Here is a 15,910-nt window from a genome sequence, read left to right as displayed (position 1 = left end):
AATCAGGCTGGCAGGGGAGCAGTTAGGCATCAATCAGGCTGGCAGGGTAGTGGTTAGGGGGTGATCAGGCTGGCAGGCAGAAGCGGTTAGGGGCAATCAGGAAGGAAGGCAGGCGAGCAGTTGGGAGCCAGCAGTTCTGGATTGTGAGAGGGATGTCCGACTGGTAGGATCGGGCCTAAACAGGCAGTCAGACATCCCTCGAGGGGTCCCAGATTGGAGAGGGTGCAAGCTGGGCTGAGGAACACACTCCCTCCCACCCCCGTGCACGAATTTTGTGCACTGGGCCTCTAGTTTATAAATAACAATATATATATATTTTTTTTTTTTAAATTTGTCTTTATTGTTGAAAATATTACAGATGTCCATGTTTCCCCCCATTGACTTCCCTCTTCCCTCTCCCATCCCCTTCCCAGGCCTTCACCCCACTATTGTCTGTCCATGGCTTATGCATATATGCATATAAATTCTTTGGTTAATCTCTTCACTCCCTGCCCCTACTTTCTCTCTGAGAATCCTCATTCTGTTGCATGCTTCTATGTCTCTGCATCTATTTTGTTCACACGATCTCACTTATATGTGGAATCTAATGAACAAAAGAAACTGACAAACGAAATAACAATCTTTCAAAAATGAGGAATCATTCTGACTGTTCTCAGCACACTTTTTAAACCGTGTACCTGCTCTCTCGCTCTTCCTTCTGACATTTTAATGGAGGTTTTGATCTAGGTGGGGTAGATGAATCGCCCAAATTGCAGTGACATAGTGTTTTTGACAGCTGCCTTCCACTAATTGCGGTTCCTTCAGAGGAGAGTTTATTCCTGGTGAGAGTAGGCAGACAGGTGATCCCGGGTCTGCAGCTCCCTGTGCACTGCCTTCAGGAGGCACGGGTACGCTTCTTGCGTCTTCCCAGCCCCGTCCTCTCCTCTGACCGTCCCAGCAGGGCTCTAGGCCGGTCACAGGCAGGGATGGGAAAGAGAGTGATTTTGGGCCAACGTGAAAACCTTAAGCAGGTGGTAGTACCCATCCGGGAACGTCCTCTGTAAGGCTTCAAGCAGGTGGGATTGACAATATTTCTAGAGAGCAAGGAGAAGACTTCTGCATCAGAGGGCCGTGGTCCACTGATAAACTGTAGCCACAGGCTGTTCTCGCTTACCTCCAGTGACACTCACATGCCATACACGTCTCTCTCTGTCAGAACAACAGCTAGTTTGCTTTTGGGGTATGAAAAATGGAACACTCACACTATTCAGATGGTTTTCTTTTTCCTTTCCACCACCACCCCTCTCCCTTCTCCCTTCCTCTCTCCTTTGCTTCCTTTCTCCTTCCCCGAGGTGTGAGGGTTTGATGAGTTCGGCCAGGACAAGATCACGCAAAACCTGTTCCACAGTGGGCGATGCCTCTAAGCTTTAGGGGGGCTATTTTCAAGTTCAGATATCCTCCCAGGATTCCAAGAAATCTCCTCCTTAGCATGGCTAGTAGATAACTTCTTCTGGAAGTGAGTAAAACTAAAATGAAGTCAAGTTGGTGTGGTTTTGATTCTCTATTGAACACCTTAGCGCTCCATTCAGTCCTGTGCGGTCTATAAACCATTTCAGGTGCTAAGGTTAGCAGTCAGCTGAGCTGGAAGCAAATAGACCTATAGGGTTGACCTTGCCCTCGTACAGTTGTTAACCTAGAAACTTTCTTCCATCTGTCGGTCCAACTCCTAAGGTTGACAGTGAAACTAATTTTCTGCTTCCTGTTATTTTGTGCGTTTTTGTGCTAACTTGGTAACTTCTAGTAGAAACTCGCCTGTTTCTTGCAAAAGTTAAAACTAAGATTTTTAGAATGAAAACTGTAAACCAAATAAACTATTTGATACAGCGTTTTCTCAGCTACTGTGCAATAACATTATTGTTTTATGTATTTTTTTCTTGATTGCATATAGGCGTCCATTTTCTGGTTTAGCATGATTTTTACAGATACCGTTGTTTGTAAATCGTTAACACTGCTGTGACTGAAATGTGTGTGCACGCCTCGCTTCTTCTCCTGAACAGCCTTCCTCGAGGCAGAGTTGGTGAGCTGCGTGGTTGAAACTCATTGTTGTTGCTTTAGGTGCTGCCTTGCGATGCTGATTTCCATTTGCCTTGATTAAGGTAGAAACAGCCTATGGCTTGGATGACTTACATTTCAAGTTGGTTTGAGCAAGATGATTGGTATGAAGGACTGCAAAGAGTAAGCGATATTTATGTTGTAGTTACAATTTTATGCTTTTTTTCTGTTTCATTTCTCATCCAATTGTTTTATATTGCTGCATCATTTACATTATGGACAATTTTGCATGGAAAGATTTTGAGTGCAAGTAAGATGTTTATTTGATAGGTTTAAAAAGCAGAGGTAAGAAGATGATATATGCAAATAGTCCTAATTATACATTGAAGAAAAAGGCATTTTTCTGTCCTGGTTTAAGATGAATGCATAGTGTTTTCAGATTGTCTTTAGGCTTAAATATAAAGTGGGGCAAAAAAAGGTTTACAGTTGTTCGTATGGAAAATAAAACAACAGTAAATAATAATACAAGAATTCTGTGTTTCACATGTTCACAACTGTAACCCTACTTTTGACCCACCCTGTATAAACTAGAATTCTTTCTAATGAGGTTAATATATAAAAGTAGCAATAATTTCAATGAAATAATTTTTCATAAAGAAATGCATTCAATAAATAGATGCATATAATAATACTATCTATATATATAAAAGCCTAAGCGACCAACCGTTCAACCGGTAGCCATGACACGCACTGACCACCAAGGGGCAGATGCTCAACACACAGGCATGGAAACATGGAACTGACTGATGAATCTCAGAGGGAAGGGAGGAGCAGGGAGGGTAGGAAGAGATTAACCAAAGATCTTATATGCATACTAGAGGCCCGGTGCATGGATTCGTGCATCCGTGGGGTCCCTTGGTGTAGCCTGCGGGGATCAGGCCGAAACCATCAATCCAATGCCTCCTGCCGTTCCTGCCTGCTGTTCCTGCTCATCCTGGGCCCACTGCACTTGCTGCCACCACCGCTTAGTAGGCTTGCTGCTGTTCTGCTGTGGTCTCCAGGCTGCAGCAGACATCCCTGAGCCCTGCATCTGGCACCTGTTGGTGAGTGGCGCTCCCGCTGTGGGAGTGCACTGACCACCAGGGGGCATCTTCTGTGTTGAGTGTATGCCCCCTAGTGGTCAGTGTGTGTCATAGCGACCAGTTGACTGGTCCTTTGGTCATTTAGGCTTTTATATATATATAGACTAGAGGTCCAAGGTCCCTCGGCCTGGCCTGTGGGGATTGGGCCAAAACTGGCTCAGTGCACAGATTCGTGCACTGGTGGGGTCTCTCGGCCTGGCCTGCGGGGGTCAGGCCGAAACCAGCAGTCTGACATCCCCCAAGGGGTCCTGGATTACGAGAGGGTGCAGGCCAGGCTGAGGGGATTTGTGCACCAGGCCTCTAGTAATATTATAAAAGGAAATGTAAAAAATTCTCTGAGGAAGAGAGCTCTGTTACATTGGACAAATTTTTAGACAATTAGTTATGTTTCAAAGGGATTTGCATTGTTACTATGGCAACTTTGGCATAGTATTTTGAAAATAACTATTCAGATGTATTATTGCAATAGTACAAAACTGCTCTTTTAAAATGCACCTTATCAAAATGGATTTGTTTAGAATAACATATGATTTCTCTTAGACTTTTTACCCTTTTAATGGATGAATTATAAATTATTCAAATGAAGGCAATTAGTGGATTTTTTTTTCATTAATGAGTGGAACATCTTCCTGTAGTTTCCCAGCTTCCCCGTTGCTGCTGGAGGGTGTGTGGCTGTAGTTTCCCAGCGTCCCTGTTGCTGCTGGAGGGTGTGTGGCTGTAGTTTCCCAGCGTCCCTGTTGCTGCTGGAGGGTGTGTGGCTGTAGTTTCCCAGCGTCCCTGTTGCTGCTGGAGGGTGTGTGGCTGTAGTTTCCCAGCGTCCCTGTTGCTGCTGGAGGGTGTGTGGCTGTAGTTTCCCAGCATCCCCGTTGCTGCAGGAGGGTGTGTGGCTGTAGTTTCCCAGTGCCCCTGTTGCTGCTGGGGTGTGTGTGGCTGTAGTTTCCCAGCATCCCCGTTGCTGCAGGAGGGTGTGTGGCTGTAGTTTCCCAGCATCCCTGTTGCTGCTGGAGGGTGTGTGGCTGTAGTTTCCCAGCATCCCCGTTGGTGCAGGAGGGTGTGTGGCTGTAGTTTCCCAGCATCCCCGTTGGTGCAGGAGGGTGTGTGGCTGTAGTTTCCCAGCATCCCCGTTGCTGCTGGAGGGTGTGTGGCTGTAGTTTCCCAGCTTCCCCGTTGCTGCTGGAGGGTGTGTGGCTGTAGTTTCCCAGCATCCCCGTTGCTGCTGGAGGGTGTGTGGCTGTAGTTTCCCAGCTTCCCCGTTGCTGCTGGAGGGTGTGTGGCTGTAGTTTCCCAGCGCCCCCGTTGCTGCTGGGGGGTGTGTGGCTGTAGTTTCCCAGCATCCCCGTTGCTGCTGGAGGGTGTGTGGCTGTAGTTTCCCAGCATCCCCGTTGCTGCTGGAGGGTGTGTGGCTGTAGTTTCCCAGCATCCCCGTTGCTGCTGGAGGGTGTTTGGCTGTAGTTTCCCAGCATCCCCGTTGCTGCTGGGGGGTGTGTGGCTGTAGTTTCCCAGCACCCCCGTTGGTGCGGGAGGGTGTGTGACTGTAGTTTCCCAGCGTCCCTGTTGCTGCGGGAGGGTGTGTGGCTGTAGTTTCCCAGCATCCCCGTTGCTGCAGGAGGGTGTGTGGCTGTAGTTTCCCCGTTGCTGCGGGAGGGTGTGTGGCTGTAGTTTCCCAGCATCCCCGTTGGTGCGGGAGGGTGTGTGGCTGTAGTTTCCCAGCACCCCCGTTGGTGCGGGAGGGTGTGTGGCTGTAGTTTCCCAGCACCCCCGTTGGTGCGGGAGGGTGTGTGGCTGTAGTTTCCCAGCGTCCCTGTTGCTGCGGGAGGGTGTGTGGCTGTAGTTTCCCAGCGTCCCCGTTGCTGCAGGAGGGTGTGTGGCTGTAGTTTCCCAGCGCCCCCGTTGGTGCTGGGGGGTGTGTGGCTGTAGTTTCCCAGCGTCCCCGTTGGTGCTGGAGGGTGTGTGGCTGTAGTTTCCCTGTTGCTGCTGGGGGGGGTGTGGCTGTAGTTTCCCCGTTGCTGCGGGAGGGTGTGTGGCTGTAGTTTCCCAGCACCCCCGTTGGTGCGGGAGGGTGTGTGGCTGTAGTTTCCCAGCATCCCCGTTGCTGCAGGAGGGTGTGTGGCTGTAGTTTCCCCGTTGCTGCGGGAGGGTGTGTGGCTGTAGTTTCCCAGCATCCCCGTTGGTGCGGGAGGGTGTGTGGCTGTAGTTTCCCAGCACCCCCGTTGGTGCGGGAGGGTGTGTGGCTGTAGTTTCCCAGCATCCCCGTTGGTGCCGGAGGGTGTGTGGCTGTAGTTTCCCAGCACCCCCGTTGCTGCTGGAGGGTGTGTGGCTGTAGTTTCCCAGCGTCCCTGTTGCTGCGGAGGGTGTGTGACTGTAGTTTCCCAGCATCCCCGTTGGTGCAGGAGGGTGTGTGGCTGTAGTTTCCCAGCGCCCCCGTTGGTGCAGGAGGGTGTGTGGCTGTAGTTTCCCAGCATCCCTGTTGGTGCAGGAGGGTGTGTGGCTGTAGTTTCCCAGCATCCCCGTTGGTGCAGGAGGGTGTGTGGCTGTAGTTTCCCAGCGTCCCCGTTGGTGCAGGAGGGTGTGTGGCTGTAGTTTCCCAGCGCCCCCGTTGGTGCAGGAGGGTGTGTGGCTGTAGTTTCCCAGCGTCCCCGTTGCTGCTGGAGGACAGGTGCTACTGAGATGTGCAGCACTGACTGTTCTCCGTCCTCACTTCTTCAGTTTCCCATTCTTCTCACCTTCATCAGAGATGTTTTCTCACTATTTCATTCATTTATAGCGTATTTTTATTGTTGATAGTATTACAGATACCTTCCTTTTCCCGCCTTCTACCCCCTCTTCCCAGGTCTTCACTCCCCTATTGCCCGTGTTGATGGGCTGTGCATAAAAGGATATAAGTTCTTTCGTTTATTTCTCCTCGTTTTCCTTAATTATTTCTTTCATTGTAAATCCTCAGCCATTTAAAAGCCTCTTGCCTACTTTTTAGAATTATTTTTCTTCAGCTGTGAACCAAACTGGTAAACAGCTCTGGAGCCAGTTAATACCTGACTCTGGAGAAAATCCCTCATACTGTGAGTGCTGAGCATTCTGCAGGTTTGAGATTGAGAATTCCAGTCCTACCCGCAAATGATAAAATGTTTCAGTTTATGAGTTTAACACACACTCCAATCCCCCTGGACACACACACACACACACACACATGCACACACACGCACATGCACACGCACACGCGCCCACACATACACACCCACGCATACCCACACACTCTGCAACGCCAGCATCCCTTGTATTATGTCCATGCGTTTTAAATGTAGTAAGTGCAATCCTGATGTTGGAACAGGAGGCTTTGTTCCCAGCGCCGTCCATATTTCCTCATTGGGCAGGGACCCGGATGGTCATCTAATTTGGGGGAAAGGGTGTCTGAGACCAAGAGAAAAATGCTTTTTATGAAAATCATGTTTTCCCTTATAGTGCCTCTGGGGCAGCTCATGGAGAGGGTGAGGATTCAAGTCCCTCCTCCCTCCCAGCTCCAGCCTGCCCTTTGCTGACACCCGGCCTCTATAGATGAGTTCCTGGTTCTGAGATGTGCCATGATAGGAGCTGCTGTAGGCATAGTGTGGCCCTAAAATTACCATATTGTCTTCAGGAGCGTGAGCTTCTTCTGGCTCAAGTTTCGATCAGCTCTTACACAGGCTTAGACGAGAAAGAAAGAGTCTACTCTAAATAGTGAAAATGGGCACATGAATATTGACTTTTATTTTCTCCCAAAATCCAGCCTGTTACTTTTCAGGTGAGGTGTATGTGCATTTAAACTCTATATAATCAGCATTCAGCATGGCAAACTTGTCAGTAGGTTGTGTTTTAAAGATTCACAAGATGGATTTTTGAGTTAAGGTTGTAATGGAGATTTGTAGTGTTTGAAAACTCGCATACAGGCGCGAGTTTGATCTTTAGAGCACCAAATTGGCCTTTCACTGGTACACGTTGATGGGATTCTTGTTTATGGCATATGTACATACTTCTACGTCTCACAGACACATACGGAACTTGATTTTAACTTAGTTGTAACATTGTATTTTTTGTCAGGGTTATACCTATATAGCTGTATTTTAAATGTTATTGTGATCATTTCATTTCATAATATTCTTGCATTTTCAAAAGTGAGCTCTCATAGTATGTAACTGTAATGAAAATATACTCATCACTTTCTTTGCATTTCGTACACTTACTGTGCAAAGCATCTTCACTGCAATTACAGTGTGTGTGTGTGTGTGAGAGAGGGAGAGAGTGTGTGAGTGTGACTTTGTGAAAGTGTGTGTGAGTGTGAGCGTGTGTGAGTGTTGTATGTGAGTATGTCTGAGTGTGTGTGAGTGTGTGAATATGTGTCTGAGTGTGTGTGTGTTGTGTGTGAGTGGATGTGTGTGGTGTGTGTGTGAAGGTGTGAGTGTATGTGAGTGTATGTGAGTGTGTATGTGTGTGTGAATGTATGTGAGTGTGTGCAAAGGTGTGTGTGAGTGGATGTGAGTGTGTGAGTGTGTGTTTGAGTGGATGTGAGTATGTGCGAAGGTGTGTGTGAGTGTATGTGAGTGTGTATGTGTGTGAGTGTGTGTGTGAATGTATGTGAGTGTGTGTGTGTGTGTATGAGGTGTGTGAGTGTGTGTGTGAATGTATGTGAGTGTGTGTGTGAGTGTGTGTGTGTTTGAAACTGAAATTGTACTCAGGCTGGAGAAATACACACCTCCCTCTGCAGGGCTGTGGTTGCCAGGCTACTGCCACCAGCACGTGCACGTGGTGCGGGAAGCTCAGGCGCTCTTCCTCCCAAAGCCTTTCTCCATCTGCGTTGGCCATGAGCTGCACCGCCGAGGGCTTCAGCTTCCAGTGCACGCGCTGTTTCTGGGCCACAAAGAGGATAGGTGCTGAAGCAACAGATCTCTAGAGTAGACGTGGAATTCCGTAAGTTGTTCAAATAGAGAATGAAACGTATTGTAGCATAAAGAGAGACCAGGGTACACTATTTCTCTGAAGCACGTAATTACCTGCCACCTAATGTTAAGTCTACTTACTGGCCTGGCTATGTGACATTCTACGGGATTCCTATTTAACATGCAGATGCATGTTTTGAAATGGACCGCGGCTGAGCAGGTCTGCTCCCAGGAATGCGGGTCCATTCGCCGTGGCCGATCCATGCCTACCACAGAGATGACAGAGCTTTATCTCCTCAGAGACTCTAGGCATCACTTCATAAAGGCTACATACTACTATGTGCCAAATATATCTTATAATAATACTTTTGGAAAATAATCTGGAAGTTTCAAATACTACCAGATTAAATACGTAACTCAGATTTATAAGTCATAGTATTCATATTTAATAATTCATCATTTTTAAATATTTCACTCAGGATGTTAGGTTTTTTAAATAAAATGTCATTTTGCTTTGTCCTATTTAGTATTTTCATGGCTGATGTGGACGAGTTATTCAGCTGTGAGTTTAGGAAGGACATAAGTTGGTGAACCCTGAGATTTAAAGGGCATACAAATTATATGACAAAAGCAAAATGTTTATATTATCTAAATATGAAAATTAAAAAGTAGTAAATCAGGATACACTGATAGTTAAAGTAAAAATATAGTGGCATGGATTTCAGAGTAACTTATTTGTTTTTAACACATAAAAATGGAGCTGAGGGGCTTCTAGTTTCTAGTCAGGCGTGTACGGAGCTTAGAAGTCCTCACTTGGGCCTGAAACAGTAAAACCCGAAGGAACAGAAAACGGACAACTCTTCTCAGATCCACGAGAGAAGCGAGGTCACAGGACACTGCTGCCCCCACGCCTGCAGCCACAGACAGACAGACGGACGCAGGGAATCCCAGCGCGGCCACACACAGTTTATGGTCCGCAGTCTCGGCTCCCGTCCTCCCCTCTTCACAACGAACAACATCGCAGGCCAGCTTGTAGCTCTCCCTGTGCGACTCCAGGCGTTTTTGTAAGAATATGGCATCCGGGTAAAAACGTTGAAGTTCTATGACAAACGCCACACTCCTCCCGATATTGGCTCATAGTTTTACATTTGAATTTGATGCCTTGAATGAATTGCCCCTTCTTAAAAATTTGTACATTTTACATAAAAGTATTTTTATTTTACTTAAAAATCTGTATATTTCTGCCCAGCTGGCGTAGCTCAGTAGTTGAGCACCAACCTAGGAACCAGGAGGTCATGGTTCAATTACAGGTCAGGGCACATGTCTGGTTGTGGGCTCTATCCCCACGAGCGGGTATGTAAGGAGGCAGCCGATCCGTGATTCTCTCTTATCATGGATCTTTCTCTCTCTCTCTCTCTCCCTCTGCCTTCCTCTCTGAAATCAATAAAAATGTATAAAAATATCTGTATATTTCTGCTTGGGAAGCTCCATGCATCTGGCACCAGGCAGGGCCTCCCCCAGAGGTATGGGAGGGGGGGGTGCGCACCCTCACTCCACGCAAGGCCCCCTCACTCCCCTGTGCTGCCCAGCCCTTGGCCCATGTCCCCTGTCCCTTAGCATTTTACAGCCTCCTGCCTCCCTGATTGAAGTGGCCTGCCTTGATGTGCGTAGACATTTGCGGATTTAAACTCCTGTTCTCTGAAAGTGTCCATTGAGATGGATGGCCACAATAGAACACATTTTTCCAGGGCAGAGAGGTAAGGATGGAGGGAGACAGTGATGAAGAGGAAGGTTATTTCGGGATGACAGTAACCGACCTTCCCCCCCGTTTGTTCCCCAGGCCGGCATGTCCCGGGTGAGGCAGGTCGGGCTGCTGGCCGCCGGCTGTCAGCCCTGGAACAGGGACGTGTGCGCTGCCAGCGGGGACAGGTTTGCCTACTGCGCCACCCTGGCCATCTACGTGTACCAGGTAGGCACTCCCGCCGCCTCCGACGGCCCCTGTCATCGGGACGGTGACCATTTAAGTGATACGTGTCTTCCTCATCGTGCAGTTCTCACGTTATCGTGCACCCCGGCCTTCGGCAGATACTCACTAAATGGTTCCTAAGTGACTTTTTTTAAATCTTGAAACACCAACTCATTTCACTTAAAAGTGAAAAAAAAAATGTTGCTTTATTCTGAAGTAAAATTCCTTGCAATTGCTAATAATGTCGTCCATTGAAATTTTGGAAATAATGGTGTTAATCTAGACACTGATGAGTTTCCCGCAATGGAGAGTAAGGTTTTGGGGGGTTCATTTCTCGAACATGTGGCAATATCAGCATGCCACCGCAGGCCCGGGTCCATCAGCTCGGCTGGTTGGAGCTTCGTCTGAAACGCCAAGGTTAAGGGCTCAGTCCCCAGTCAGGGCACATACACAAATCAACCAGTGAATGCATGACTAAGGGGCACAACAGATCAGTGAAAAATGCAGTTCCCCTAGAACTCACAGTTTTCCACTGCCCATCCCCCACACGGAAGACGGCAGCAAGCTCAATATATACAGATACCAGATCATCATATTGTACCCCTGAAGCGAATATAATGTTCAGTGTGCGTTATATATCCATTTTAAAGGTTACAGAAAGTCATGGGCCCGTTTCTGGGAAGGGGCATGAAGTTATTTTGATACTTTGGTCAGAAAACAGGTCTCTAAAGAGGTGTTTTTGAACTGGGACTTGGGCAGGGGAAGGGACACCTGTGGACAAATAGGGGAGGAGGGCATCATGGCCCAGGGGGCTGCAGGCAGAGGCCCTCCAGCAGAAATGGTTTGGCCGTAGTGGAGAGAGGAGGGCAGAGTGGACCAGGAAGAAAATGAAGCCAAATGATACTGGCCAATAGCAGAGGTTCCCGAGGGAGGCTGTTCAAGGTCATATTGGCAGCCAGGATTTTCCTGTGACTGCATGGTTAAACAAAGATGGGGATAATAAGTAACTAACATAATAATGACCAGTAAAACCCCCAATAACAATGTGAAAAGTTCATTGCATGTTAAAGGAAGAAATAATAAAATGACATAACATAATCCCAAATATGTCAGCAATGATAAAAAGATCGATTGGCTCACCAATGAATGGCACATTTACGAAGGAAATAGGAAAATTAGGCAATTCCTTTTGTCCACTTACATATAAGAACGTAGTATAATTCCCCATCGAAAAGCAATGATCTAAAATAGGTTTTGCTTTTCAGACTTTGGACATCTTACTAATGTAATAATGAGAGGTGGTTTATTTAACCTAACTGTTTTTATTCAAATGTAAGTGAAACCTTGCAGTAAAAATATTTTGAGATGAAGAGTGTTTTCCTCATAAATAGATATAGCTATAAAAATATGATAAAAATTCAATGAAGCGTATTTCAATGTGCATCATTTATTTTTACTTGCTTTTAAAATTGATACATTTCATTTCAATTCTCTCATATTTTTCAAAATAGTTTCTGTCAGCTGATCGAATATACTCGAAAGTAGACCAAGGCTTGAAAATGTGTTCATATTTTGTTATTAGAGGTCTGCTAATTTTCATCGAGGTAGCTTGTGAAAATGTGATTAATGGAAAGTGTACGATCTGAAAAGAAGCACTGAAATGTCTTATTTATGTATTTCTTTTAGTTGGATCACCGTTATAATGAATTTAAACTCCACGCAATTATGTCTGAACACAAAAAAACTATCACAGCTCTCTCTTGGTGTCCACATAACCCCGATCTCTTTGCGAGTGGCAGTTCCGATAACTTAGTGATCATTTGGAATGTCGCAGAACAAAAAGTCATTGCTAAACTCAACAATACAAAAGGTATCTTTGGAACGGGGATGTGTCTTATGGAATGAAACATTTGTATTTCAGTGAGCAGAGTGTTTTATTTCGGCGAGCTCGGGTTTTGAAGGAGCCCAGCTCTCTCCTGGTCAGCTGCACAAGGACCACAGCTCACGTCCTGGCTCATTGCTGTGCGTGTGCGTGTGCGTGTGCGCCAGACGGAAACGGAATCCCATGAAAAATTACAGTCAGTCCACTGGACCATCAGCACCACTGAACGCTGGAATTTAAATAAAACACGAACATTTCCAAAACACAGGGTGTGGCAAAAGTAGTTCACAGTTGTTGGTACCTAAAATAATACAATAGTTAATGAACAATAATACAAGAGTAAACTCTGGTTTGCATACTCACAATGTTAACCTACTTTTGCCCCACCCTGTAAATATAAAAATAATAATTAGATAAGACTTTCTTAACGGGACAATTGGCCTTGCCTATGCATTGCTCTGTTCCAATCCGAAACCCACAAGGACAACACGCACGCGTCTTCGGTGCCCTACTGCACGGGTTTCTGTCCTCCAGGTCAAGGTGGAGGGCCCTGGTTCAGACCGGGGGGGCTCTGTGAAGCGAACAGTATCACTACGCTGCTCCTCCTGCTAGAATCAGACCCTGCAGTCATGGTGAGGTTAGGGCATCCTGTCTCCGCGTTAAACATCACAATAACGCAACCTCTTTCTGAGCACCACATGTAGCTCCGTTAGTGATTATGAATCTGGAAGCTACTGCTGGATGCATTTTCCACATTTAGCTTCTTCCCTAAAACATTCTGATGATAACTGAGGGCGAACACGGAGAAGTGACAATGTCACTAACTTTGTTTTGTTTAAGGATTCTTTACGATATTCTTTCCAGTGTGCAGTGACAATGCTGAGAACCCATAGGCCATGGTAGTTCAGTCTGGCTTCCAAAATAATAGTAATGCCTGTTGGAGTCTTCGGATATGTTCAACATATTCCGTTTATCGCTTTTTCCTTGTCTTTCAAATTTAGGTCATTAGGAATGTTGAAAATACTGGTAAAATATACCAATTTTGTAATGTAAATTTCATCTTAAAAATATTGGCTGAGCCCCAACTGGTTTGGTTCAGTGGATAGAGTGTCAGCCTGTGGACTGAAAGGTCCCAAGTTCGATTCCGGTCAAGGGCATGTACCTTGGTTGCGGGCACGTCCCCAGTAGGAGGTGTGCAGGAGGCAGCTGATCGATGTTTCTCTCCCATTGATATTTCTAACTCTATCCCTCTCCCTTCCTCTCTGTAAAAAATCAATAAAATATATTTAAAAATTAAAAAAATATATATTTGCCAAACAAAGTTAATTTTTCAACTAGAAAAATGCAAGTCTTATTTCCAGTTTCATACATCCTACTTACTGTTTTTTCTTGCCACAGCCAGTGAACTTCAGTATTAGTAATTTGCTGTAATCTGTGAATATTTAAAAATATCTGAATATTCAGTGAGCTTCCATTGATGCAAGGAAAACTTTCCCTTAAGGCTTCCCATACATCAGTACGGAAAGCCAGCTTCCTTTTGGTACCAGCTCTGTGCCGTGTAAAAGCCGGGGAGCCCGCCGGTGGCTCAGTTGGTGGCTTGTCGCCCCATGCACCAAAAGGAAGCGGGCTGGATTCCCGGTCGGGGCACATACTTCAGTTGTGGGTTCAATCCCCGTCGGGGCGCCCATGGAGCAACCAGTTGATGTTCCTCTCTCTCTCTCCCTGTACTTTCCTCTCTAAAAATCAATAGAAACATATGCTCTGGTGAGAATTTTAAAAAATTATAAAAGCCATTGATGGCCTCAATCAAGATTTGTCATGTTTTTCAAGTCCTATGTGTTTCTCCAACAACCACAGACCCTACCAGATTTCCCAGTATTGTTTACATTAATAAACCGTGTGTTACCCCAGTGCTTTAAATCTAGCTTTGTGTGAAGTTAATTTTAAATAGCACAATAAATACTCCCTAAAATTCTGTCCATGTTTTATGTGACATAAACCAAAAATATCACACAATGTCATTGTTCTCATGAAGTTGTCACACAAAATCCACAGGAGACCAGGCTATCGAAATGTTACGCTCAAGTACAGATGAGACCGTGCGTTGCTGTATGACCAGCCAGTTTATCCCCTGCTTTGCCATCCGACACCGGCTGCATCACCCCCATTCCTGGAGGGAGAGTTTTTTCATTCACCAGCTGTGCGTGCCACAGCTTCCTTTGCCACTGAATATACAAATAAAACTTTTCATTCACATTGGCAGAATGATTAAATAATTTTGGTAACAATTTAAATCAAATGTGAATACCTTTTCCTCTGAAATTTTCAAAGACGTATTAATAAGTTCCTCATGCTACTTCCAAATATCTCCTTAATTTGAAGATTGAAACTTTGATATTTTATTTTCAAAGAGTTATTGTGAATATTTTTGGTCACTTTCATTTTAGATAGTCCCCTTGAAATGGCTTAGACTTTGTTTTTGTTTTTCCTTTCCAGAATCCAGGGTAAGCAAGTAGAAGTTTGCATGTCAGTTTTTGAATCGATATTAGAACTTCCCCATCCAGCAGTTGAACTCGAACCTGCAACTGTAGTTTTTACTTCATCAACTTTTTCCCAATAATAAAAAAAATCAATTTCAAGGAAAATGTATTAATTTGTTTAATTTTAAAATGTTAAAATTGTCACCAACTTGAAAAATGTCCCAACATGCTGTCAGAAAACAAAACCTTTAATGGATAATTATGTGTCCTACTTAACTCAGAATCTTGTTGGGAGAACCAAGTGAGTGAGTATTGGTAGAGCTCTGACAAGCACTTGCATACAGCAGGCCACTGTGGTAGAGTTTTCTGTTGTAAGGATATGGCATTGGTTCCTGTCCCTTTTCTTCCTTGCTGCTCTTCTGGAAATATCCATTCAGGGAGCCAGCCTTCTCATGGTTTCTCAAGTGTTCTGTGGTGGTTTGATCATACAGAGTGTCTCATCCCTTATTGGGGAAATTCTACCTCTGTTAATGTACCCTAAAACCACATCGTCTTTTTAATTGACCTCATTTATATATTCACGTATTCATTCATTTAATACACCTGGCGGAGTTCCCCTTCTGTGTCCGGCCCTGAACTAGGCCTACGATGTCCAGTTTCTGCCTCTTGCTCATTACAGACACGGATTGACTTTACGGTCAGCAAACAACTTTGGACTCTGTGTCTCTGTTTATGTCGTCTTCTCTTCCTGGGAAACAGTGCTCATCTCATATATTTAAACTCCATGGCTCCTTCCAGGCATAATCTAAATCCCATTTCCTTTCCAGAGCAGTAGCCCAGTGGTTCACAAACCCTGTTAAAATCGATCCCCAGGCCCTAATTCCACTTCCTCCGATGCCCGTCTTCAGTTTGGTGATTCTGACGCAATTGATCAGTGTCCCTGCTGGAAGAGTCACCATCCCTGTCTTGAGTCATAAATTCACCGTAACCCTTATTTCATTTAGGATCTATTTGGTTGCAATAACAGTGGGGAGATTTACAATGAGCTGTTCTATTTTGTCTTACAGTTTAAAGGGGGCGTTTACATACATTATTATATTTTCTTTTCCGATGTTCATGTGAAGTAAGTGGTCAGATGATTGTAGTTGTGTCCAGTGTATGGATGAGGAGACGAGGTTCGGACAGAAAGTGACTTGTTTAGTTCACCTGAGGGAAAGCTAAGGTTTGATTCTAAACTCCTGATAAGACATAGATTGTAGCATGAACTCCGTTGTTATGAAATCCTTAAAGTAACGTCTAACTTTTCCTACATTTCATCCTTCCCAGTTTTTATTTAAGATCCTTTAAAGCAGGAAGTGTCACCTATACTAACTTGTATAGGGAATGCCTAGAGCAGGTCTCACACCCAAGAACTCGGTCAAAAGTAATTGCTCTGGTAAGCAAACAGTTTTCTAAAAGAAAGAACTCTGTACCCTTCTTTAAATAGGAAGCGTGTAATCGTA

At 45.3% G+C, this 15,910-nt stretch overlaps 1 protein-coding gene across 1 annotated transcript in view; it reads left to right on the top strand.

The window, feature by feature from the left end:
- The first annotated feature begins 2,116 nt into the window (after window positions 1-2,116).
- Window positions 2,117-15,910, top strand: part of WDR17 (WD repeat domain 17) — a 69,240-nt gene continuing 55,446 nt past the window's right edge. The window contains exons 1-3 of the mRNA XM_054720175.1: window positions 2,117-2,214; window positions 9,921-10,049; window positions 11,733-11,916. Of these exons, the coding sequence (XP_054576150.1) occupies window positions 2,149-2,214; window positions 9,921-10,049; window positions 11,733-11,916 (379 nt within the window). The 5' untranslated portion in view covers window positions 2,117-2,148. The remainder of the gene's footprint in view (window positions 2,215-9,920; window positions 10,050-11,732; window positions 11,917-15,910) is intronic.

Source organism: Eptesicus fuscus, chromosome 8 (genome assembly GCF_027574615.1).
Source record: "Eptesicus fuscus isolate TK198812 chromosome 8, DD_ASM_mEF_20220401, whole genome shotgun sequence".
Classification (NCBI taxonomy): Eukaryota; Metazoa; Chordata; class Mammalia; order Chiroptera; family Vespertilionidae; genus Eptesicus; species Eptesicus fuscus.
Note: the sequence above shows the minus strand (reverse complement) of the source record. Positions and strands in the feature narration are given on the sequence as shown.